Source organism: Plectropomus leopardus, chromosome 10 (assembly GCF_008729295.1).
Source record: "Plectropomus leopardus isolate mb chromosome 10, YSFRI_Pleo_2.0, whole genome shotgun sequence".
Lineage (NCBI taxonomy): Eukaryota > Metazoa > Chordata > Actinopteri > Perciformes > Serranidae > Plectropomus > Plectropomus leopardus.
Genome location: NC_056472.1, coordinates 16,670,712 through 16,696,806, shown reverse-complemented (window position 1 = coordinate 16,696,806; position 26,095 = coordinate 16,670,712). Strand labels below are relative to the sequence as shown.

Below are 26,095 nucleotides of genomic sequence, written 5' to 3'. Positions count from 1 at the left end.
TCAAATGTGACATTGTCTCCCTCAGGGTTGGATGCATCCTGAGCCCCAGTCAGAGAGGGAAGATCTGGTTTATCATGAGCACAAGTTCTCCTCTTCCCCCGCTCCAGAGAAGAAAGGACAGAGAGAAACCAGCCAGGAGGAACTTCCTGGCACGGTGGTGCGGCAGCCCCAAAATCCCCTTGATATAGCTGTCATAAGACTGGCAGAGCTGGAGAGGAACATTGAGCGCAGGTACCTAGAGAGGAAAAACCCTTTTAAGTTCAACCTTTCAGGTCAGACTGGATAATGTCACTGTACGTGCTCCTCTTGTGGTTAAAGGTTGATCCCACACTCATTCTTAACCAGAACCAAGAGTCTCTTTTTAAAGGCTGTTAGCATTCATTGTGATCATGTTGCAGACTGAATGTGTGAATGCTATTCAGTTATGCTACAGTCTCACTTTCTGTGACCTCAAAGCAGCGAGGAGGAGGTGGCACCGGGCATGAGGTTGTGGCGTAAAGCCCTCGGTGAAGTCCGCAGCTCCGCTCAGCTGTCACTCTGCATTCAGCAGCTGCAGAAATCCATTGCCTGGGAACGATCCATCATGAAAGTGGTTAGTGACACGCTCTCCCTCTCATAATCACAGATTTATTTATATTGTTTTATCATACATAAATTTAAGCACCAATTTAAAGCTCTTTATGAAGATTGATCCTTAAAGGTATACTATACGGGATTGTTGTTCACTGTTTTTAAACATGCTTGCCAGCGAAAGTGAAAGGACAACCCCAGATTCAATCTTGTTTGGCATTTCTCCCTGCTATAGTTGTGTTTTTTGGCACTATTTCTATGTTTCAAATCCAAGCCTGCTGCTTGGACTACCTTTTTTGATAAAGCGGCCCTCACCTGAGCTCTATTGGGGTACCTCCAGAGGACAGACGCTAAGAAAAAATAAACGGCAGAGGGCAGGTTCTCTGCAGAAAATACACTGCCACACACTCTTAGTGGGTCATAAGTTATGATTGAGAGGATTGCTACTGTAAGATTCTACACATTGTTTCATAGGAAAATCCTGCATAATGTGCCTTTTGAGGCTGCATTCAAAAGTAATCAAAGGGGTTTTTGGGCAAAGGGTGAAAAGGAAAGAAAGGTATGTTTGCAACATCAACTTACAGTACATCATTACCAGGCAACAACCATATCAGATAATTAGGGGGCTGTCGCTTGTCATATCTTACCCAATGTACAGAAGAAGCAGTGCAAGCCACTCGCTAGATAACAAAAAAAACACACAATATGTCACATTAAGATAATAAAAAAATGAATGCTTGTCATTTATGGCTGATTATTTAATAAAAAAGCTGAAAGCTTATAGAGAGACTATGTGCTCTTACTTTAAAATAATAACATGCAGGCAATCAAGTGCTAGCTGAAAATGGCCAAGTGATACAAGTGGATTTTTGTGGCCTGTTCAAAAGTTGTAAATATCCATAAGATATTGAAAAAAGCTTTTCCTTTATTTGTAAATTAATTTAGTGTTAGTATTTTTTTATTTGTAAATTTTGATTGTGCAGATCCATTTTATATACTTGCAAAATATTATATAGTCTTCACAAATATTGTTTTTGTATTTGTCAAAGGTGTTATGTATTCACAAATTTCATATTAGCAGAGGAATCCCTGATCTGCCCACACAATTGATATTGAGACAAATCTATCTCCAGTGGATAATAGCACAGTCAATAAAAAAATCAACATGAATTTAATATGCCTGGCCACACAGAATTGCATGAATCAGTAGTTTTCATTGTGATATATTTCATTTTGAATTCACAAATACATATACCTGCTGTTTCCAGCACTGCCAGCTCTGTCAAAAGGGGGATAATGAAGAACTGCTCTTACTCTGTGACGGCTGTGACAAAGGCTGCCACACTTACTGCCACAAACCCAAGATCACTACAGTACCTGACGGAGACTGGTTTTGTCCCACCTGTGTAGCGAAGGTACACCAGCATGCCCTGAGTATTCATTCCACTATATCAGTGGATCTGATTACCAAAATCGATCTACTGATCTATCACCTGCACACATACAATTAATAGATTTGAATATGTTATGTTTTGTGTGTCTCTTCACCAGTCTCCTGTGTGTTCTGTCATTCAGGAGAGTGGACAATCCCCCCAGAGCAGGAAGCAACAGAGCCGAACAGCTGGCGGAGGGAAGAAAGGCAGCGAGGTAAAACGAAACAGTAAGCCATCTGTGGTAGGAGAGCTCATCAAAGAGGAAGCTGCCAGCAGCAACAGCGTGCCAAAGAAAGGTACCAAGGAGTTCAAAAAGAGGAAAAGAGACGACAGCCCGTCTGATGCCCAGGCCAGCCATGACAGCTCTGTCTCTTGTGCGAAAAAAGCCAAGACGGCCAAAGACAACAACACAAATGCCCTGGCAACATGCCGGTACGCATGAACACATGCTCACTGTATGCATAGCAGCATTCATTTTGTCTTCTCATTGTTAAAAAAAAACAAAACATCAACAGTGATCCTTATGCAGTCATGAACCTATGACAATCAAAACATCAGTTTCATCATACACAATCAAGGTGTCAAATTATGTTTCTTTAATTGGTAAAACTATATTGAAATTCTATCAAATGATATTTTCACTTCTCCAGAGTGCTGCTGGCTGACCTGGAGGCCCATCAGGACGCTTGGCCCTTCCTCACACCCGTCAACCAGAAAGCTGTCCCTGGTTACAGGAAGGTCATCAAAAAGCCCATGGACTTCTCCACCATCAGAGAAAAGCTCACCAACAACCAGTATGTTTGTGCTGATTTTTAAAGATTTACTATGCAGAATTTTCCTAAAAAACTATGCGTAGAGTCATACAAAATTGGTGCCTCTCATTCATCAAAGATGAGCAACTTAAAGTGCGTGGGGGTGACACTGAGGCAAAATGGCACCTTTCCATGGGGCAGCTGTGGCACAAAGGTAGAGCAGGTTGTTGTGGTCCCCAGGTCCTCCAGTCAATATTTTATCTTATCTCAGTATCTTTGGGCAAGATACTGAACCCCAAATTGCTCCAGTTGGCTGTTCCATCAATGTGTGAGTGCATGTGACTGGTTACTGCGTAGCAGGTGGAACCATGTATTTTAGTATCGGCCACCAGTGTGTGAATGTGTGTGTGAATGGGTGAATGAGACATGTAGAGTGAAAAGCTCTTTGAGTGGCCAAATGACCAGAAGAGTGCTATACAATGGCAGTCTGTTTGCCACCTCCTGGCAGTGTGATATGCACCGAGCGAATGCACTGGGGAACCTAACCACGTACTTTCCTAAACTTAAGGAAATAAACCTAAAAACAGTGTTTTACCTACAGTATGTTGTAAGTTCACTTCAAAAAGACTGCATGCATGTAACGAGTAAACTGACACGCCGTACCACAGTATCCAATAGAGACACAGGAGGGTACCTGGCACATCATATTAAAACATTTAGGTCCACGGACAAAGCACTGTTATTTGAGAAGTAGGAATGAGAACATGTTCATTTATGCTCAGAGGGTTTGCCCTCTGCCTGGATTTTCTACTTGTTGTGATAAGTTTGGGACATCCCTGGGTATAGTGCGCAGGTGAGGTCAGGACTTTATGAAAAGATAGCGACCAGGTACCAGACCATAAGCATCATGTATCCAAGAAGAAACTACGAAAATTGCAGACACAGCACTAAAAAAATGCAAATACAGCAAAGTGAAATGCCAAGCAGACATAGCTGGGATTGGCTTTCTCTTTTGCTCGAGATACTGCTTACAAACAGTAACTGACAATTCCTAAATTTTAAGTAGATATGTTTGTTTATCGTGTGCAAGATCTCAACATATGTTATACTATTACATTTTTTATTTGGGTGCTGCATGTAAATAATAATTAAAACCTTTCCTTATGATTACAGGTACTTGAATTTGGAAAGTTTCATTGTTGACGTGAACCTGGTTTTTGATAACTGCGAAAAATTTAATGAAGACGATTCAGAAATTGGACGGGCCGGCCACAGCATGAGGAGATTTTTTGACAAACGATGGACTGAACTACTGGAGTAAACGACTTTGTATGCTTTTCTCTACATATCAGATTTCATCTTCGGTGTTGGAGGCCTTCTCTTCACCCGAGACACTAAATCAATAAACAAGTTATAATAACACTAACGTGCAATGTGAAAGGACAAATTCTCCTGCTGAGAAAAACAAACTTCTTGGATTAAAATTGTAAAGTGCAATACTGTTTTGTTTATCAAAAGGCACTGACTCACAGACTTCATGTTGTGTTTTGGAATTCATGATTTCCACAGTAGGTAGGCCTATGGCATTTTTTTATCATCAGTACTTTAGTGTATGTGTGTGTATTTATTTTCTCAAGTATTTATGTTACAGCATTTTCTAAGAAAAAGCAGAAAATCGCACACAGCTTTAAAAAAAATCTAAAGATTGTTTTATGAACAATTGAACAAGCCAATCAAAAAAAAAAAAAACTGTTTACAGCTTTTTGACTATTTCTGTTCATCTGCGGGTTAACTATGTAAAATACAAGGAGGTATCATTGTCACTATTACTTATTTCTAACATGTATAGAGTGTACATACAGTACAGTCTTGTTAAAATATTCTTCATGCATAAGGATGATTGTAGCACTTCATATGTCTAATACTGTACTCTGCCTGTGCTGAATAACCACTCAGAACACTGTGGTCTCCTCAGTATTGTAGTGCCTGACCTCTGACCTCTGAAAAGCATTTGGAGGAGTGTTTTTCTTTCTATATTCAGTGTGTGTACTGTGTGTGTGTGTCCTGCACAATATACTGTAGGAACCCTTACACAACATGTAGAGCTTCTCCTCTGAAAAGAATTGATGTGGTGCATATAGTGAGTTTCATCTCCCAAGCATTTCCTTCAGCCAGAGTCGTGTCAGACATCGTGCGGACGGACGTGAAACCTGCACTGGGCTTTAATCCAGCTGGGAGTCAGACAGAGTCACGGTCCATCGGAGGCATCTCCAGACAGCTGAGGTCAGAAGACTTGAAGTATCTGTATTTTATTATGAATATTGTGAAATGAGTAGCGACTTTTGTGGGAATATTATTTTTGAATAGTGGGTGTGTGGCACAGATAATAATAAACCTGTTTTTTCAAAAATAACAGTAAGGCCGTCACTGTCTCTTCTAATTATTCAGAGGAATTTATCAGTTATTTATTCATCACATGGAATCATATAAGGTAAAACTCCAGTAAAATGCAATCATCAGCTTCCTTTTGCACTCGAATTTAATCCTTTTTTGCTGTTGCTTTTTAATCGTCCGTGTTTCTGGATGGTGATTTTTTTTCTGGTGATCCATGGTTTCTGGTTGCGGAATGATCAAACTGTAGTTTTGGGTGCAGTTGCTTCTGCTGTTTTACAGATTAAATCCACCACAGAATTCATTGATGTTATTGGTGACCTGTAAGGTGCTTCAGACTCTGATTGGCTACATCTCTCGCATCACTGGGTTATATGTTACAGTCCATTCTTATAGCCTGACCCCAACAATAATGATCTTGCAATTTTTGATTCATGGATTTCATTTGAAACATTTTATTTGTTTAATATTGGTTTAGTATTAATGTGAAATGGTCCGAAATTGAGTTAATGCTGCTACAGAATTCAGTGACAGTAGTGGAATGTAGCCCAGTACATTCATCCAACTGTGCTTTAGTATAATTTTGGGGCATTTGTACTTCCATCATTTGCTGCTTTACATTTTTATTCTCCTTCATTGGAAAATGTTATATTTTTTCCCACTACATTATTACCTAGCTGGCTACATTAGGATTTAACTTAACAGACAAAGCATGATCAACAATGAAAATATAACAAAACTACCCAACAAAGTTAAGTAGGCAAAATAGTTTCTCATTGACCAGCTACAACATAAAATGCTGCTTTCACATGAATTTGTCAATAATAATAATAAATGCCAGGCCACTCGGGGAGCGCATTATCTTAAAATGTTTTAAAAAAGGTAAAAATAATTAAAATAATTGCTGTGACATTTGCATTAAATGGGTTTTCCCATGGCCAATGCTACAACCTCAATATCTGGCCAGCAGTATCTCCATAGTCCTGCTGACAAACAGAAAAACTGAACCAAAAAAAAAAAAAAAAGAAAGAAAAAAATCGAACCGGAAACACAAATAAAGCAAACGCAAACCGAACCGGAAACAACCTCCTCGGCGCAGGTACTTTTACACTGACGTACTGAGTACGTACATGAGTACTGTAGCTGATGATACTCAAGTGATGCTTTCAATGTCAGACTTTCATTGTAGAATATTTCTAAATATTGTTTTGCAATTACAGTACAAAAAACGGACTATGACCACCGTGCAACTCAATAACTCAGCTGCGTCACATGACTGATAACAGCTTCTCCAGATAAACACACTTTACAGCTGTGCTTCAACAGGAAGCACTTTGACAGGGCCTGTGCGGAGCAACAGCTCGTGCTGAGGTTTGTACCTTTGCTGTATTTTAAGGAAACTTTTGGACGGAGACATGCTAAATTACACGCTGCTTCCAGTCAGGTGTTCGTCACTCGTTTCCTCTTTTCGTTTCACAGCCGGGTATTTGAGCACCTTGCGCCACCTTGTGAGTGAACCGCTCCCTCGTCCGAGCCAACATACACCTGTGACAAGATGGTGTCACTGCTTTGCACTCTTAGAAACCACACAGACGAGGTCAGCTGCTGCGCTTTCTCTCCATCTCTGCTCGCCACCGGCTCCGGTGACAAAACGCTCCGTGTTTATAACGCAGCTGACTTCTCGGAGCTCCCCTTCTCTCCTCTGTCGGGCCACGGCTACGGGGTTCACAGCTGCTGCTTCAGCTCATGTGGCAGCTACCTGTTCAGCTGCTCCACGGACGGATCCACCATGGTGTGGAGCTCGGAGACAGGTGAGGTGGCCGCGGTGCTGCACCACCCGGCCCGCAGTCCGCTCCGAGTGTGCGCCGTGGCTCCAGACTCCTCCCTGGTGCTGGCAGGGGCCTGCGATGGCACCGTGGCCCTCTGGGACTTCCCCTCCAAGACATTACGCAGGTACAATGTGACCCAAATATCATTAAGTTAAAACTGCATATCAAACAGTTTGTTAAGAGCCAGTTTCCTGCCTAGCTTCAACCTTGAAGTGACATTTTAAAGCTTTTTTGTCAAGTCTTTCTCTATTAATATTCATGTTTACCGTAACCAATTGTCAAAGCAAGTCCTAAGTTATTATTTATGAAGATTTAAATACTCGAAAGCTGTGATTTCCTGAGTTATTTTTTAAGTGCATAAAATGTAAGACACTGTGAAAAAAAAATGCCACTTTTAATTTCTCAGAGTCCAAGGTCACATATTTAAATAGCTTGTTTTATCAAATCAGAATCACTTTACTGTAACATATTACAAACAAATGATTAAATCCTCGGATGTGAGCAGCCAGAGCGCGTCCTCTTCGTGGATATAATACATGAGAAACACCCTGCCTGCATGAGCAGCGCGTGGCAGCAACTTCACCGAACTGCAGCGTGTTTCATGCTTCTGGTGTTCACGCTGGCAGCATTGTTGCTGTGACGCTTGTGCAGGGCTGCCTGCTGCTATGAGTACTGTATTTCCACGTTATAAGCACATATTTCACTCATTTATGAAGTTATGCAAGCTCCTGCATTGTCAGCAACATGGTCCTGTAAATGTTTGACAATACAATGCCTTGTGTCGACAACTGATGGGATTCTGTCAACACAGACACTGTCAGAGGACTTTTATTTAGAAATGGAAGCAGGAAAGTCACAAATAAAGACATGAAACTGTAATAAAGGTAGGTATAGAGTCAGTATAATTGTGCAAACGCCATTTTCACTGTCTATTTCTGCTAAAAACCACATGTGGCATGTGGGAAAAAAAGGCGAGTCACTGTTTATCTAGATGTGCCGCAGCTGACAGGCAGCTGAGACGCGCCTGAGCAGCGCTGCTCATGCATGCAGTGTAGCTGCTCTGACTTATTTACAAAAACAAACAAACAGCTGGTTCGGTGACACTCAAGCACTGCAGTTTGTTTCTTCAGTAAAACCTGGACGCTGGAGTTGATCCCTATGGATCCCTAGAGCTGCTCAGTGGCACATGAAGCTAAAAAAAACCCCAAACGCTCTGTTTCCACAGTATAAAATTACTTGGATCTTTTGCATCTTGGGGCCCATAGAGCATGCGTACTGTTCCTGTGTGGGTAACTTCCACCAGCAGAACGACAGACTTTTGGTTTAGTGCTTAAAGAGCTTGAATGGTGATCAAATAATTTAACCTTGCAGCTCTTTCACACTTTTCAAATGTTATCAAATCGAATGGATTAATTCTTGATAGGGAAGTGAATCATTTCGTGGAGGTTCTGATGCTAACAAAAATGTATTGACTGATTTACAGCAGTCTCTTTCCCAAATCTACGTCAATGGGAATAATTTTTTCTGGGCAGCATGGCATCATGTGACAAGCCCAGACGGTGTAATTCCACTTTTGGCCGATGTGTAAATTTTGCTTCAGTGCCTGGCCTTCTTCTTGGGGGCTTGGTCCTCTCCCATGGAGTCCGTCATATTGTTTCTACAGTGGCCCAGAATGGACAAACCAGACACTGACACTTGATAGGACCATTCACGTTTATGCGTTGACTGTTGTAGTTCTCTTATATGCTTGACAAACGGGGAAGGTTTAAGTTTTGATTCCTCACCAAGAGACCTTTAAAACCTCTGTATCTCCATTTGGCTTCTCAGACCTAATTTGATGAGTCCTAAATTGAGCCTAGTCTTAAATTAACTGAACACATTTTCTAAAGATCAGAGTCACTTCACCTGCTGCTACTTTCAGGCAGATTTACCAATAAAGAGACACACAAGACTAATGACGAACCAGCTAGATGAGCACTTATTGACAAGAACAGGTGAAATATGTTATTAAGACTGTCTTTGTCTGAGGATCAAAGACTTTACGAGCACCCTCAGGGCTGCTATGTCTCCCTAATTAAACCTTATCTTAATTAGTTTCAAAGAGCAAAATTTTAAGCTGAGATTAATCAAGTCCTGCTCCGTCTTTATTTCAAACCCTCTTTAGTAAACCTTGCTGTTCTTAAAAAGTCTAACCCAATTTGTTAATCTAACATCGTCTATTGCAGATGCAGTGCGGTGAGCGAGGCCAGTGTGGTGGCGTGCTGCTTTTCTCCCTGTGGTCAGATGTTTGTGACTGGCTGCACCCACGGAGACCTCAAACTGTGGGACACGGACATCAACTTCCTGCATGCTGAGAAGGACGCCCACGATCTGGGAGTCACCTGCTGCAGCTTTGCGCCGCAGTTTAAAGTTGGTGAGTGTTTAAAGGGTCAGTTCAGCCAAATCACCACTCACATATTCACTTACCAGCAGTGGAGGTCTACACATGGAGATCATTTGTTTGTTGATGTTTTCATGGTTTATTATTTAAAGGTATACTATGCACGATTGTCAGTTTCTGTTCACCAGTAAAAATGCAAGTAAAAGCCAACCCTAGATTAATTATCGTTTGGTGTTACGCTTTGCTATATTTGCGGTTCTTTTTCTGTAGGGATACATGCTCGTAAAAATCCCAAGCACACAAAGAAGAAAATGAAGCATGACAGGCAGAAAACAAAGACTCCTCAGAAAATACACCAGCACACATTGAGAGGGGGTGATAAGTGATGATTAAGGGTTACTTCTGTATGAGTCTTTTGGTTTTGTTTTTTTTTTAATGAAAATCCTGCATAGTATACGTTTAAGTAATTTATCAAGCAAAAAAGTCAAACGTGCTATTTTCTCTCTTGTTTCATGTTCAAGCTGCTTTGGCCTGTTATTAATCATTGTAAACAGAATATCTTTGGGTTTCACACCAATTTGTCTGCCAAAACAAGCAGTTTGAAGACATCAATGTCTTTTTTCACTGTTGTCTGATTTTTTGCAATTCTCTTTGTATTTAGGTTGTAAAAAAAGATAAAGAAAAGAAACTGAAAAAAATACCTACAATGATAATTGCCTGTATGATGCAGAATTAAAACAATTTACAGAATAACTGTATTCCTTCTCTTTTCACCTCCTTCATTTTTTTCTTGTTTTCTTTTTTGTTAAAAAATATCTGCCCATCACACATTCTGTAAATAATTTTATACATTAGAACTAAAGGGGGTAACATTTCTACTCTTCCTATTGGGAAGAGGAAAGGAAGATGAAACATCATAGTCTGCATGACACAGGGTTATAAATTCAGTCCATTTATTCCAGATTCGATTTTATTTGTTCTTTAAGATCCTCGAGAAAAAGGTCAACTTTTCCATTCTCAATAATTCTGACTTTATTCCGCATCAGTTTTCCCGTGGTCTGAATTTTAATTGACCAGATGATATTGATTAATCATAAAATTAATCTGTAAGATTTAAAGATTGATGATGAAAATAATTTCAATATATTAGCACTGAACACTATCTTGCTTGCCCACTGACCTCAATCTGGACAGTTTATTTGATTCATATTTCATCAGTAGATAGAAACATTCCTCTTTTTAAAAGTTATTCACAGTTTTGTTGTGAATTCGGGTGAACTAATCTTTCAGTTTGTTAACTGTGGAAAAAAAAGTTTATATTCAAGTTTTGGCTCATCTGTACAAGTTCATCTTACATAGCATGAATCCATCCTGTGAAGATAAAACTGAACACCTTCATCCTTCACAGTTAGCAGTGAGTCAAAAGCAACCTGTTGCATTTTTACCCTAAAATCAAAATGACATGTTCAGTGTTGGGCAATAAAAAGAATAAACCCAAACACCATATTTATGCCACATGCAGTGTAAAAGATGCCTTCAATGTGTTGTTACACTTCACAAACAGGCTGTCAGATGATATTTGTCTTCTTTTGTGATTAAAGTCAGTCGAGCATGACCATTCAAAGAGAGGGAATGTGGCTGTTTTTCTTCTTTGCAGATGGCTGCTGTGTGGAGTTTCGACTGGCCTCCTGTGGACAGGACAGCCAGCTGCAAATACGGATTGTTTCCCAGCGTGAAGGAGCAGGTAGGCCGACCCCCTCCGCCTGCTTCCTCGACTGAAAGCTCTCTCCTTCATCTCCCATGAGAGAGAGAGACAGAGTGAGAGAGAACCTGCTGACTGCTTTAACCTTGAAATCGCTCTGCAGAATAGAGGAATTTTATTAGTGTGTGGAATAAATCAGCTGCAGACTGACTCATTAATAATGGATCACTGAGACATTCTGCTGAAATACAGCAGCTGCAGAGGACAGTGTGTGTGAGTGTGTGTGGAGGGGAGTTGGAGAGGAAATCAGGTGCATACAGTACATCCACTGTGACATTTATATCTTGTTTGCCCGACAGCAGAGCAGGAACATTTCTTGTATGTTCGGAGGTTGTGTAACCAGCCTGCAGATTGTATATCTGTTAGTCTGTGAACACGCCATGTTGTTAGTTCCTAAGATGTGTTGCCGTGGTGACGGCCGTTTCTGGGGAGGATGCGATGCGTCCCATGTGGTGACCTGCTGTGGTCTGCGGGGATTTTTCATTTTTGCTCAGCTTGTAGAAAGACAGAACAATGTCTGTGCTCGTTTCATTTCTTTAAAATGTATTCTTCACATACTGTGGAGGAGCTTTCAGTGAGCCAGCCTTCCCGAAACGTGCATTTATCTTGTCTTTGCAAGAGGATTGCATGCTTGAACCCCTTTTCCACTGTTTTATGAGAAAGAGACTCAAGTGCAGATGATTCAGGGAAGCAATGGGCCAATTGTGAAGTTGGGATTGCCGTCTATATGGAACATTTTTCTTGTCCCGGTTTACCTTGTATTAGCAGCCCCATATTTTTATGTCTCCATATCCAGAGGAAATGGTCTTATTCCAGCTCTTAGGGTCAAATCTTTCATTTTGTCAGTTGTGCAGCCTTTTCCTTTCACCCAGCAGCATAACTCTCACATCACATTTAATTTATTTTCTCAAGTGTACAGTTACATTATGGCAGGTTTAATAATGTAATTTTTTTTCCTCCTCACTGAGAGTTATGGGTGCTTCACATGGCATCATGAATATGCATGCAAATAACAAATTAACCACCCACAGAGCCTGAAAACAGCATTTTTACTCTAATGGAGAAGAGGGAGGTTTAATTTAATACATGTGTATTTACAGGCTGATAATTTAAATGCTGCCACAGCCCAATTGGTTCTGGCGTGGAGGATTATTGCACGATGAATTATTACTCTGCACTCAGAAGTGTCTTTGTATCTTAAGCTGTGGATGTCTCAGGTTTATTGCCAAAAAGAAAATCTTTTGTTTCCAAGCTGCTGTCAGCAGGTGGCACAGCTGCAAGCCAGCAAGAGGAAAGAGAGTTATTGACAAAAAGTTCCGAGTGCAGGGGGGCATGATGCACTTTGAAGTCTGTGTGTGTGTGCGTGTGCGTGCGTGTGTGTGTGCGCGCGCAGTTTCAGAGACTACATTTTTTTGTTTGTATTTTGTCAATGTATGGACAGATTGCAAAAGGTCGGTAGCTTAACAAATACAGACAATTGTAATTTTAACTCTGACCTTTCCTTTGTGTGTGTGTGTGTGTGTGTGTGTGTGTGTGTGTGTGTGTGTGTGTTTGTGATGATGACCCCATAGCTTGTGTCATGAAGCTGCTTCACACTCTAACGTGCCAGTCAGCTCCAGTCCTGTCTTGTGCCTTCTCTTCTGATGGAGAGCTAGTTGTCTCAGGGTAAGACACACACACACACACACACACACACACACAAATCGCTTCTTCTTGTTTTCACATGTGTGAGCAGCACTAATAAACACCTCCTGCGTTGGCAGCTAAATATTGACATTCCTGCCTGTCAGGCTTATGTTTTGTAATGTCATTTGTTTTATTATGTGCTGTGAAATCATTTGCTCATTTGGGACAAATTAAGTTTAAATTAATCCCTCACCCCATGTTTTAAATTCCTCCCTTTTTCTGTGCTGTAAACAGCAGATGCCACTGCTGAGCACTGCTCCTGCTGTTCCCTCAGTCGGCCACAGGAGGAGTGTATTTTGTTGTGTTTTAGCGTCTGTTTGCATCCCTCTGCTGTGTCTGGCTTTAATTCAAACACACTGAAGGTTAATCTCTGTTTGCGCATAAACATTTGAATAATGTGTGTGTTTGAATTTCTTTTTTTTATTTGATTATTATTCTATAATGCACATGCATGCATGTGTCTATTAATGAAGTTCACTCTAATTTTTCAACAGTTCAGTGGATAAAAGTGTTGCCATATATGATGCGGTAAGTAAAGCAAACATAAAAAAAACACTTACAAAATGCAGTTTTTTTTTATTATGCTTGGCTTTGTTGCCTAAGTTAACTACCTTCTAAGCAATAAATCTCAGCCCCTTTAAACACAGAGATGCCAAGCATTGCTGTTCTGTCTGCGTTTGTCCGTACTTTATTTACAGAACCTGGGAACCCTGCTGCACATGCTGAAACAGCACGACAGGTAAATGACCTGACCTTCCACCCGCTATGAAATCTCTGCAGCTATCAGACAAACAGCAAAAATAGGAGCCCAAGTGTTTCACATTTTTAAAAAAAAAGTGTAATTTTTGCTTGATTAGTTTTTCCCAGAAGCACTGGGTGCAGTGATGCAATAGTATATTCTCCTGCGCTGCTTTCCAGACAGTCATTGAAGTGGCACCGCAGGTAGGCACCAGCAGAGCCCTTTGAAGTGCATGAAAGGATTTAAGATACTGTACGATCTAAGACTGGGTTTTTTTAAGGGTAGAGGGAACCTGACTTTTAAAGCCGATCTCTTCCTGTGCCAATTTTAGTCTGTCATACACACCCTTCACATTCCTGCTCCTCTTCCTCCTCCCTGCAGGTACGTGACTACTGTTGCTCTGTCTCCCACCATGCCGTGGATTGCAACCGGCTCCATGGACAGAACTGTGAACGTGTGTAGAATAGGAGATGGAGTCAGCACAACTGGTAAATATTTAACAGGGAATTGTTTAGGTTGATCCCTACAAATGCACAATCACTCCTCTTTTTTTTCTAAAAGAGACGTTTAGCAGTCATTCAAAGCCCAGGAGCCATTTGAAGCGCCAAAGTCTCCCAAAAGAGTGTTTTGGGAGATATCCAGCAAGAGAAGCTCCTATTACATGTGTATTGCTGTCTGGCAGCGGTGTCTAGAGAAGGAATTGTGATTGATGTTTATTGGTGCAGCAGGGCAAACTACCACTGAGCCTCAGAGAGCTGTTGTTATGGAGGTGAATCCTCCTTAAAAAGAAGTTCCAGCCCGACATGAAAGAAAACATTGGGAATACTAAATGAAAAGGTGCAATTGTTGGCCTTGAAGCTTCATCAGGGCAGCTCCCCATCTGCCATTAGTCAGGCTGATGTTGACAAAGCAAATTCTATCTCAATGAAGATCTGCCCTTTTTACGTCGCTACCGCTTTCTCTATATATCTCCCCTTTCCTTTAATCTTTATTGCTTTTCACATTTTAAAGTTATTCCCTTTTATGTTTTTCTGCAGAAGCTGAATCAAGGCAGACAGTGTGCCAAGGTAAATGAATGCATCACTCTGTTTTTCCCTTAGAAATCTTCACTTATTCACAGTAGTTTTTGAGCTAAAAACACTGCTGTTTTATTGTTTGGTGTTCTTTATGTTAATGTTTGAATGGTTCGGATATCAGAGTCTGGAACAGGTGCTTAGATCGTTCACCTGAAAACATCTTTTCTGTTGAGCTATTGTTGTATCACACTCTTTTGTCTTTTTTGGATGCAGGGGTAAGCTTTTCATGTGATTTTGTGTTTGTTGTGTGTTTATACTGTATATTGTGTCATGTGAACCCAGAGAAACCCAAAGCAGGTGCTTTGGTGAAGCTACTAGGGATCCAAAAAAAAAAAAAAAAAAAAGAGAATAACTAGCGAGTGTCTGGCTTTAAAGGATAAGGTTGGCGTTATTCAATATTTTTCTTAATGCCAGCAAATCCCATGAAAAGACAAACAACATTGTGTTGGTCTGTCTTTCAACACCTTGCCAAGCACATTTGTTCCTGCTGCATTGTGAAAAATGGGTCACAAATATGTAGTTTCATTTCCAGAAGAGGGTCAGTCATTTCTGGTCTCAGTAGTTTTTAGCCATGCTGGCACTGTGACTGAATTTCCATTAATTCTGGTGCGGACATTCTTGTCCCGCTTAAGCGGTGGGAAAAGATGTTGTTTTACTGTCTCACTAAATATTTCCTATCAGCCACATGCTTAACATGATGTTACACGCTGTAAACATTGTATCTGCCAAAAAGATATTGTCACTGTGAGCATACTGGCATTCTGACGTTGGTGCCCAGCTGAGCAAGAGTGTAGCTAGGCAGAGCCGCTAGCCATAGACTCTTTAGGAAAGTTTATTTATATAGCACATTTCAACTAGGTAATTAATGTTCTTCATGTAAGACATAAAAAGGCATCAAAGAGAACACCGCCTAAATTTAAAATCCCAACATGTTATTTCTGTGGTCTAGGAAAGTACAATCAACATTTGTGAGCTCCTCGCTCTCAAAGCCAGTAACCATAGCAGTGTCAAACCTAGTATAAGGACTGGAGCTGCTCCAATGGGAGCCTGATTTTGTGATCTGACAGAATATTTTTCTTTTTTTAATCCATATGAGCTTTATTCTATTGTAGTGTTCTCAGTTCTGAAAGAGAAAATGTGCCCATATACTCAGATAATCTCCTGGGTGCTTTCAGTGTCTTCTAGAACATCTTTCCCAATTCATTGTCTATGAAGAAGCTCCAGACTTATACTTTCAAGCACTCTAGTTTTTGGATTTGGTGAGAGTTTGTATTGTTAACTAATATTTTTGGATTGTCTCAAACCAAATGAATAACATATATGAATTTTGAAAATGTTGTTCCCCTTTAAAGTAATGCAATATAAAAAGGCACTTAAATAGGATTTATAAGCCAAAATTCTGTTAAACAGAATACGTTGCACTACAATTGCAGTGCAGTGGAAGATGTGACTGTAAATAAGCAAAATTGTGATTTAAATCCTCTACAACCTGCCCTAATTGCATCAATGTCTTGGTGCTCTATAAATAATGTTCATTATTGTGATGATGATGACGATGATGATTATTATTATTATTAATACACACCCATCTTCTCAACAAACTGAGATTGAATCCTCCCTCCCCCTCCTCACCTATGACAACCTACCCTTTTATTTTTTTTTCTTTATTACTTGTTTGTTTCTCACTTTGTGGTGCATGAAAGTTTATCTACTGAGATTCAAACAGATACACAGACAAAAACTAAGAAAAAACAAAAATGGCATTTATGTTTTATCATGCCACAGTTCGTGATATTAAGTGCCACCTATCCTGTTAACATTTCAGTGTTACAGAGTTTGGTGACCTCAAGTGATTCCCAGTAAACTCCACCCATCCTCAACCTGACTCAGAGTCTAATTAGCCAGAGTGATTGGAAACACCTGTGTTTGTGTGCAGAGTCAGGCCATGGCTCACAGTCTATCAGCAGATCAGAGATGTATTTTGGCTCCAAAATGAGTGCTTCATAAACCTACAATAATATAAAATTTAATAATCACTTAGACAGTAAAGTAAATAGTGCATTTGTTGGGGACTATTTTCAGCAGTGGATTGACATATGTCAGGCATGCTGGTGAGTATTTGCAAATGTAATGTAATTTTTAGACATCAGAGAAGGTCTGTGATACAGATTAATAAGTGATCAGAATTCGGCTGCACAGACAATATTCGTTAGTGGAATCAATTCACTGATTTGTTGACTATAATAAAAACAGACTATCTCCAGACTGATCCTGTGAATAATGGAGATGATGAAGAGGCCCCAGGGTAGACCAAAAACATGCTGGAGAGATTATTTATCTCATCTGGCTCAGGATCCTCCAGGAGGAGCTGGAAACAATGCTGGGGAGAGGGACGTCTAGACTACCTTGCTTAGCCTGCTGCCACGGTGACCTTAACCCAGACAAGCAGCAGAAAATGGATGCACGGTGACGAGAGCTTCGTATGTACATCTGTCCAAGTAATTAAACACTACAGTCTGAGCCGCCCCAGTCTGCAGTGAAGCTCTGTGAGGTTTTCAAGCTTTTTGGCACAGCGATTCCATGACTCAGCCTCCTAGACTGGGAGACTCCACACTCAGTCAGCCAGAGCTGCTGCAGAGAGGAGGTGGTGTTACTCCACTTGCTGTTGTGGATATTTCCACTCAGTGTAGCTCAGTGTAGCAGGATCTCTGTTTGCATAGTTTTACTCTTGCCAAAAAAAAAAGGCAAATCAATTTTTAAAAAACTCTGCATTGCCTTAAGTGTAAGTGTTAGCATGCAAACCTGCTAAACAGAGACAAAGATGGTTAAGATTTCCTGCTGCTGAACATGAGCATTTTAGCATATCTAGTTGGGGAGAACCGGGTTGGTTATCACATTATCTTTTTTGGTTGTTTTGATTGTCTTTGTTATCATTTTGAGTCTCAGTGTTGTTGTCTCTTTGTAGTTGTTTTCTGTCTCTTTGGGGTAATTTCACATCCTTTTTTTTTAAATGTTTCTTAGTAGTTGTTTTGACTCTTTGTAGTCATTTCGTGTTTACTTGTGGTTGTTTTGAGTCTTTTTGTAGTTGTGTCTCTTGAGGTAATTTTGTGTCTTTTTGCTTGTCTCCTGCTCTTTGTAGTTATTTTGTGGTTGTTTGGAGTCTCTGTAGTTCTTTTGTGTCTTTTTGTGATTGTTATGGCTCTTTGTGTAGTAATTATGTTACAGTTGCTTTGGATCTATTTGTTGTCATTTGAGTGACATTTTGCAAGTGAGGCCCAGGGGGCCCTGACACTTAGGCCCCTGGGCCCCTGCCTAGCTTAAGGCTTCCATTACACATTAAGGGGGAATCTATTAAGGATATAGATTTTTAGGGATTCGAATTAAAGTGTGACAACACACCCTGTTTATCCCTATCAAAGAGCAAATATTTGTAGACATGCTGCCATGCTTTTCAGGAATCCTGTACCTCATTACCTCATTCCCAAAGCAAATAGCAGGTACACACAGGTTTTTTAAACACGGGTAAACCCGCTTAATGGCTTTATTCCCATTGCCACTGAACTTACAGTTGGAGAGCGAGTCGGCCTTTCCGTCAGCTGACGTGTGTGTGTGTGTGTGCGCGTGCATGTGTGTGTGTGTGTGTGTGTGTGTGCGCGCGCGCCTGTGTGCGCGGGCACGCGCACACTGTCTTGTTCGTGCAACGTCACAGACAGGCAGGAGAACAGGTAAACAGCGGACAGTGACAGAAGCAGAGGTCTTTGAAAACTTAAAGACGATAAAAACCTGTGTTATTTGACCCGGGTGTGAATGCTGATTGTATGCATTCCCATTGCATTAAAAAGCCCAATGTCAGCAGGTGTTAGTGGGTTTTTTGTGCTGTGGGAATGAAGCTTTATACAGAAAAATGAATCAAGCAGGATGACAGTGTCAGTCAGAATGCGGTGCAGCCACAGGACATGGTACAATTTGAGTTAGGAGTGTCTTTTTTAGTTGCCAAACTTTACTTATTCTCAGGGGCATACATGTTCATCTTGAAACATATTTTGACCTCCAAAATCCCAATCTTTTGGGAGAAAAAAAGAGATAAGTTTTGGGGTGGGCGGGGGGGGGGGGGGGGGGGGGGGGGGGGGGGGGGGGGGGCTAACATGTAGTTAGCGTGGTAATGAGCAACACCTCCCAGTCTTCAGTGTCATCCTTCACATGGCTAATGATGGGCAATAGGAACCATGAGGCTGCTGTGATGTGTCATTAACGGGGCCAGCACACAACAGGCCAGTTTGTCTCGGCCTCATATGATAAATGACGGCCGCTCACTCACATAGTGTCGTGTGAAGGTTGATGAGCTGCATGCTGTGGCACAGTCTGAACTAATAGACCCTCAGTTTAATTTTCTGGTGTTTTTTTTTTTTTTTGGTGGATCACATTCTTGTGAGGTTTGGGGATCTGTGTGTGTGTGTTCACAGTAAAGTAACTGTCGCTCCCATATCAGCACAGTGGGAGTGTGTCCTTTTCTGTGGAGTGTGAGGGAAATTGTTTGTTTGCATCTGATAAGTTTTGTTGTAAGAAATGTGGGGGTATAATAGCAGAGCACTTCCTCCCTTCCTGTTGTTCGTTTTGCAGGAAGGAAGTTGCCGGGTCACTCCAGGCTGCTGGTTGCTGATTGGTCAGAGGGGGATGTGCAGACTTGGCTGTGTGAGGGAGGACTGCAGGAGCTCGTCAGCATCTTTAAAGCCAACAACATCGACGGAGCAGAGCTCAGCCAGCTGAACAAGGAAACGGCAGCAGAGCTGGGAATTGGTGAGGACTGAATATGAAACACAGTCACGTACACTAGTTTTAGAACACACACACACAGGGACACTGGGACTCTGTGTTTTTGTGAGGATTTACTGTTTGATCTTAAAACATGACAACTTCAATTGGATAGCATGATATAAACCGCTTTTTTTTTTTTTTTTTAAATCGATGCTGTGATTTATTTTTTCCCCTCCACAACTCTTCCCCAAACAGTGATCTGATTTAGGGATGTGAAACTAGAGCGTTTCTATCTGCTTATACAATCACAAATCACGCTGTGAGGACAGTATCCCGCAGGATGACCTTTACGTCACAAACAATGATAATCCCTCTGAAAATAAGATTAGTCCGCTCAGGGTCGTCCAGGGTCTCACTGTGGAAAGTCACTGTACAAACTGCGGCCAGGAAAAAAAAAAACAAACATTCCTCCCTGCAGTGGATGGACACAGTGTTTCAGCAGCAACAATACAGCACAGTAACAGTCGACAAATGTCACCATCATTATTTTCACCATGTTGCCAATATATAGCCTAGTTTAAAGTCACTGTATTAAACTTTCAAAACATTAATGTAGCAGCAAACAACTAATTGCTATGTAAAAGAGTTAGTGAAGGATTGGAGTATTGAGCAGAGACTGAAGTCAAACTATCTTTCTGTGTGTTGCAATCAGAGTTTTTCTGATCTATTTAATGGTAGGTAGCTTAGCATGCATATTAGTGTATGTTAGTGCAAATTAGTGTATCCAACTAATGGATGTATAAAGAGAAATTGATACAATGTTGGAGGCGGGGCCCTGTTCATTCTTTAGGAAATTGTTAAAAAAATTACGTATAAATTTATTCAGATTAGCGCTGCTTTAGGATGATTGTGCCCCCAAAGCAGATTCACTAATAGATACAATGATTCAATTGTGTGGCTCTTCTAGACTCTCAAAATATTATATATTTGACAGAATGGGTCAAATTTTGATTGTGAGGGATTGTGACTGAGGGATGTGACAATCAAAATGTTTTCCCACTGATTTACATACATCTTTTTCATCACATAATGGGTGTGATAACATTGTTTGGCCACCAAAAAACTGACTTCAAAGCCTGCAATAAAATTTGGTAGAAAGTCAGACAAGTAATGAGCTTTTGGTGCTGATAGCTCCATCGTGTCATTCCTGGGGCCAGATGCCCAAAACAGCGTGGACAAATTTGTTGAGGCAATCTTTGTTTAAAATTAACCTGTGCTACTATGCACACGACTAAATACAGCACATGTATTATCATTAATTTGAGAATGATTGGCAATTACATTTAGTAGAAAGATAATCTATGATTTAGTGTTCACTTCTGCAGCCTGTTGCACCAGATGTAACCTAGTTATGTTGAAAATTATTGCTAAAGTGAGATTAATGCTGTACAAAAATAACAGCAGTTGCACCAAACAAATAAGTTACAACATAAGTAGCAACTAAATAGTCAAACATACCACTAGGGTCGGTTTAAATCATAGTATAAATCAAGTATAATGACTCTCCTTAATTGTAAAACAGCATTTTTTTTTTCCTCCACACTGCATCATCTTCATTAAATACACAGTATTTTGCAATGCAATAATCCAGTAGAGACCTAATTAATCCATACATTTCAACATCAATCCAGTTTACCATGATGTGTTAGAATGCCCAGTGGCTCATGCCAGCCAGAAAGCTAATGCCCTTATCTTTTGATCGTTGTTTAGCTACCCTAGTTATGGTTATTCCCCAAGTAGTCGTGATGCAACAAATTTTAGTAGCTGATTTAGTTACAACCTAACTAGTTGATTCCACAAATTAAATTGGCTAAAAACCTAAATGAGTATTTTATTATTAGCTTCAATCTCTTAACCTTTTTTTACATCACACATGCTTCTTTGTGGAACATTGTGTGCACATCTGGTTTAAAATATGTATGATGTGCACACACTTTCTCTGCAGATGAATCATTTTCTCTTAAAAAATTTAGCACATTGTTTGCCTTGAATTTTGTCTCCTAGGTAGAGGTGCTTTCTAATTAGTATTTTAATGCTTTAGTGCTATTTTAAATGCTAATAAGCTAAGCACATGTTGAGTTCTTATTTACACACACAGTTTTCAGTGGCCATAATGCCCAGAAAAGCTGTCTCTATTTTGATTACAGGTACCTCTTGCCACTGTAATCATTTAACTAGCTGCATCACAGTCCCACCCTTAATCACAGTAAAAACGCCCTCCTGGCTGTTTTTGTTTGCTTTAATTGGACAGCAGTAGACGCAGTTAAAAAGAAAAAACAAAAAAAACAACAACAGTAAAGCCAACTTCCCCGTGCATGCTGCTCAGTTATGCAAAGCATGTCCTCTGGACCGAGCATCTCTTTCCCATGTGTTTAGTATGGAGACAGCTCTCATCATTACCACAGAACGAGAACAGAGGACACAGCAGATTGCCACATTTCCTGTCCTTTTTGGGCCAACCAACAACTATCATTTTCCATGCATGCTGCTGGTGTAAACGAGTGTATAGACACACACTCACTTACACGGCACACACACAGTAAATTAGATTCTAGTGCACTTTACTTAATGAAAAATTCATGAATCTTTGAGTGAGCAGAGGAAAAAAAGTTAATTTCGGATATAATTCAGTGTATCTCTATGGAGACAGCCTCATTCTGCGGTTTTATTGTAGCGTCTCATCAAATTATCAATCTAAATGTAAAGTGGACAGTATAGTACTAATGGCTTGTGCCCCCATGAAAAATGTGGGAACTTATGGAAATCTTAAACTCTATAGCGCTGTTAAGTGCAATTTTTCTATCCAAGAGTAATTTATTGGATGAATCAGAGCACTTAATAGGTTCAACGTGTTATATGGAGAGAAGACATTTGATTGAGCAACATCCATTTTTCCCTTTAGGATTCAAAGTGTTTGATTGCAACAGCTGGTCCATGTCCACATCTACCCGTTTTACTACTTACTTTTCAAGGCACCAAGTTCATCTAAGTCCCTGTACATCATAACATACAGGATTACCCATGGTCATGGAAATCCTGGAAAAGTCATGGAATTCCACTTTTTCATTTTCCAGGCCTGGAAAAGTAATGATATGAGTGAAATTCTTGAAAGTTTAGGAACCGTCATGAAATTTTGTTATATGTAATGCAGTTAATTATTTCTGTAATCTTCCATGGATAACCTTCTATGTCAGTGATACTCAACTTGCTTTACTTGGGGGCCACTTTTGGAAAATGAGATGAGGCCAGGGGCCAGACGCAACAGCCCCATACATGTTTCTAAGATTTTAGAAAATGTCTAGGCCTTTTAGTAATTTTTAGTAAAGTATGGCATAGAAAAATCACGAGTCATAGTATCAAAAGTCATAGTATTGTATATCATAGAAAACACTTGTTATATAACTCAAAAATAGCCAATAGAAGAAGGTCTTCAAGTATGAGAAAATGTCATCATCAGTGTCATCAAAAATCATGAAAGAATGACTGTAAAATATGTTGTCCAAAATCAAGGCAAAAAAGTCCTACCATAGTTTGTTGTTAAAAATCATGAAAAAAATCATAGTGTAGTATGTAATCCAAAACAAAACAAAAAAACTTTATGTTTCAGAGTTAGATTCAGACAACTTTATTTCTCCCAGAAGGGCAATTCAGTTTTAAAATTTTCCCAGACCAAGCACAAACTGACAGACAGGAATAAGCTGCACTCAGCAGCAGAAGTCATGTGGTCCCGTGCATACTTACTCAGCAGAAAAAAGCAGCCTGATAGCAGAAGGAATAAAGGACTTAGAATACCAATTTGTTTTCTTAAGCGGTGCTTTGTAGCACTGGCCTGAGGACATTTAAGTGAATTCACTCAACAAGACTTGATTAAATTGACAGATAATGACTTTTGCTTTCTGGGCTTCATATTTCTCTGAGAGGGAGCGTAGGTCTTTCTGCTGGACTCCGATGTTCTAGGAGCAGACCTTAACAATACTGTACTCTATGGTTGCCTGGAAACAAGGGGTAGTTCAACTTCCCCACAGGCTCAAATCATCCCGCTCTCATCTATAGTATGTTGTCAAAAATGACATAAAAGTGCCCAAAAATGTTATAGTACAGTATGTTGTCAAAAACAACCCAAAAACTCGAAAAATGGCACAGAAATGTCATAGTATAGTATGTCGTCAATAATGACCCGAAGTTGGACAAAAACGTCATTTTACAGTATGTCATCAAAAATGGCCCAAAATGGTCCAAAAACATCAAAGTGTAATATGTCGTCAAAAATGACCCAAAAACATCATAGTATATTATGTTAATAATGTCATAATAATAAAAGAAAGGCACAGTGTAGTATGTTGTTAAAAATCATGACAAAAACATCACAGTATAGTATGACATTGCAAAATGATTTTAAAAAGTCATTGTTTAGCACGTCGAAAAAAAATGTAGAGTTGATAAAAGTCATAATATATTATGTCAGAAGAAAAACTGAAAAAGTGACATGATTGTATTTTTAAAAAGTACTTCAAAAGATATAGTATATCCAGTTGGAAAAAAAACAGGTAAACTTTTTAGCATTGTACATCAATATAATTATAGTATGTTGAAAAAAGTCATAGTAAAAAATGTCACCATATAACATGTAGAAAGTGGAACTGTGGAAGAACATTAGCATACAATTTGAGCAATTTGAGCTGGTTTATGTGAAATACTAAATCTTTGATGATAGATTAATGGATAGGTTTTTAAGACTTACATGGAAATGACCAGTGTGTTGGTTTCTCAGAGTCTGTGGGCCTCCGTGGTCGTCTCCTGAGGAAAATTGAAGCCTTGAAGGGAGAGCAGAGCGGTTCAGAGGCCCCCGACGAATTTCTGTGTCCAATCACCAGGGAGCTGATGAAGGATCCAGTCATGGCTGCAGGTGAGATGGCAAATCCATGAAACCTGTCCCAATGTCACAAACAGAGTCAAAGGCAAATTATTATTTGTGTACAAAGTGGTAAACTGTGAGTCTTCTCTTCAGATGGGTATTCTTATGAACGAGAATCAATTGAGAGCTGGATAAGAGGCAAGAACAAAACCAGCCCCATGACAAACCTGCTCCTTCAGACCACACTGCTCACCCCCAACAGATCCCTGAAGATGGCGATAACACGATGGAAGTCGAGCCAGTAGACAGAAGTTCCTTTCAGCATGTTTGTCACAGCCAGCTTAACAGGTATTTTAGATTCTCATCTGCTGACAAGCGCTTGCATTAATTACTATTGATAGATTGTTGTTCAGGGTAGCACTCAGAGCAAATTTGACAAAATAATCAAAATCTTAAGATAAATGATATGATGATGATATTTACAGCAGTCCTGTTTGGCAAAAATATATACATACATGCCAATTATACTGTGTATTTGAAGACAACATCACCAAAGGCTGTGTAACTGCAACTGTTAGCTTATGTTTTAGCATCTGCTATTATCCAATAATATTAACTTTTGGCCACAGTGGCTGCTGTACAACAAGCAGTCACATCAGCTCGCTTTAATGCATTTAAAGTGAAACTTGTGTGTTTTTCAACCTTGACCCTGTTTTCCAATGTTTTGGAGTCTAAGTGACTTGTGTGAAGAACAGTTTTTGGAAATTGGTCCAGTGCTAAGAGCGCTGCAGCCAGCAGCAGCAAAAAAAAAGCTGCAGTGCGACCACTCAGTGCAGGTGGGTTATCTCAATTTCTTAGCAGTCAAAGTGTTTGTTTTTGACACTGACAGGCTCAGATTGTTATCAGTATCTGACAAGTTATGGAAAAGACCCTAATGATTCATTTTTCTTGTTTGGTCAGTTTTGTGTCCAAGTCTCGCGAACAAGAAGACTCGTTCTGAAATCTCACAAGAGATGACTTGTTGCAGGGAGAAAACCACTGAAACACAAGTGAGAGTTGGCTGTAAGAGTTTTTTGTGTTGGAGTATCAAACGTGCATGTTATTCTTATCTAAATACGTTTCAGTGTAATGAATATATGTGGAATATGTAGCTAATTTCAACTGACTGTAAAATAGTCTGCTACATTTCAGAATGAGACTTCCCCTCCAGCAAGACCTGGACACAAATCAGACCTGAACAAGCAAAGGGTAAGGAGAACCGGTTCATTTCTCTTTTGGGTCTCAAGCCTGTCAGCAGAAAAAACAAGCACTTGGAAACAGATTGACAGTGCCCGCTTTTCTCATGTGGTTCCGTTGTGGCTTGTTTCTCTGCTGCTGGCGACAGCACTCTCTCAAAACCGGACCAACCTCAAAAACTGTTGTTGCCATTAGTTACCTCGACCCAAAAACATGAGAAGGTGGCATCCAGGCTAAAATCCTGAATTTTGTCTTATAGATTATTATAAATTCATTAGCAAAAGAGGATGTGAAGCTGAAGTCATGCCGTGTTAATTCTTTTGTAAAGGTTCGCCATATTGTGGGGTACGCCTTACCCCACAAGGTTACCATTGCCTGCTACAGCATCAAGAAACAGTATTTCGACAAACTAATCAGGACAAAAAACATAAATGACCTTGCAGCCAATGCACTACCTCAACTAAAAAAAAACAAGACTTCATTTACTATCTTAACCCCCATGGTACGTATTATGATGACAGTTGGGAAAAACATGTTTGGAATGTTTTTTGGTTGTAAAATAGACCAAATA

At 40.0% G+C, this 26,095-nt stretch overlaps 2 protein-coding genes across 7 annotated transcripts in view; both read left to right on the top strand.

Annotated features, from left to right (window-relative positions):
- The window catches only part of LOC121948856 (bromodomain adjacent to zinc finger domain protein 2B-like), a 65,770-nt gene extending 60,640 nt beyond the window's left edge, over positions 1–5,130 (top strand). For 5 of the 6 annotated variants that reach the window (XM_042494364.1, XM_042494368.1, XM_042494367.1 and 2 more), the window contains 6 exons: positions 26–231; positions 457–592; positions 1,839–1,985; positions 2,146–2,435; positions 2,654–2,797; positions 3,929–5,130. In XM_042494364.1, coding sequence (XP_042350298.1) covers positions 26–231; positions 457–592; positions 1,839–1,985; positions 2,146–2,435; positions 2,654–2,797; positions 3,929–4,076 — 1,071 coding nt within the window. In that variant the 3' untranslated portion in view covers positions 4,077–5,130. The remainder of the gene's footprint in view (positions 1–25; positions 232–456; positions 593–1,838; positions 1,986–2,145; positions 2,436–2,653; positions 2,798–3,928) is intronic. The other variant, XM_042494365.1, reaches the window with a different exon arrangement.
- A 1,175-nt stretch (positions 5,131–6,305) lies between these two features.
- On the top strand, positions 6,306–26,095 carry LOC121949175 (WD repeat, SAM and U-box domain-containing protein 1-like). The gene is made up of 13 exons (XM_042494794.1): positions 6,306–6,517; positions 6,626–7,099; positions 9,201–9,388; positions 11,013–11,099; positions 12,689–12,782; positions 13,298–13,331; positions 13,502–13,542; positions 13,924–14,030; positions 14,580–14,609; positions 19,239–19,415; positions 24,205–24,339; positions 24,442–24,636; positions 25,853–26,095. The coding sequence occupies exons 2-12, from the start codon at positions 6,702–6,704 to the stop codon at positions 24,591–24,593; spliced, it is 1,443 nt and encodes a 480-aa protein (XP_042350728.1). The 5' UTR covers positions 6,306–6,517; positions 6,626–6,701; the 3' UTR covers positions 24,594–24,636; positions 25,853–26,095.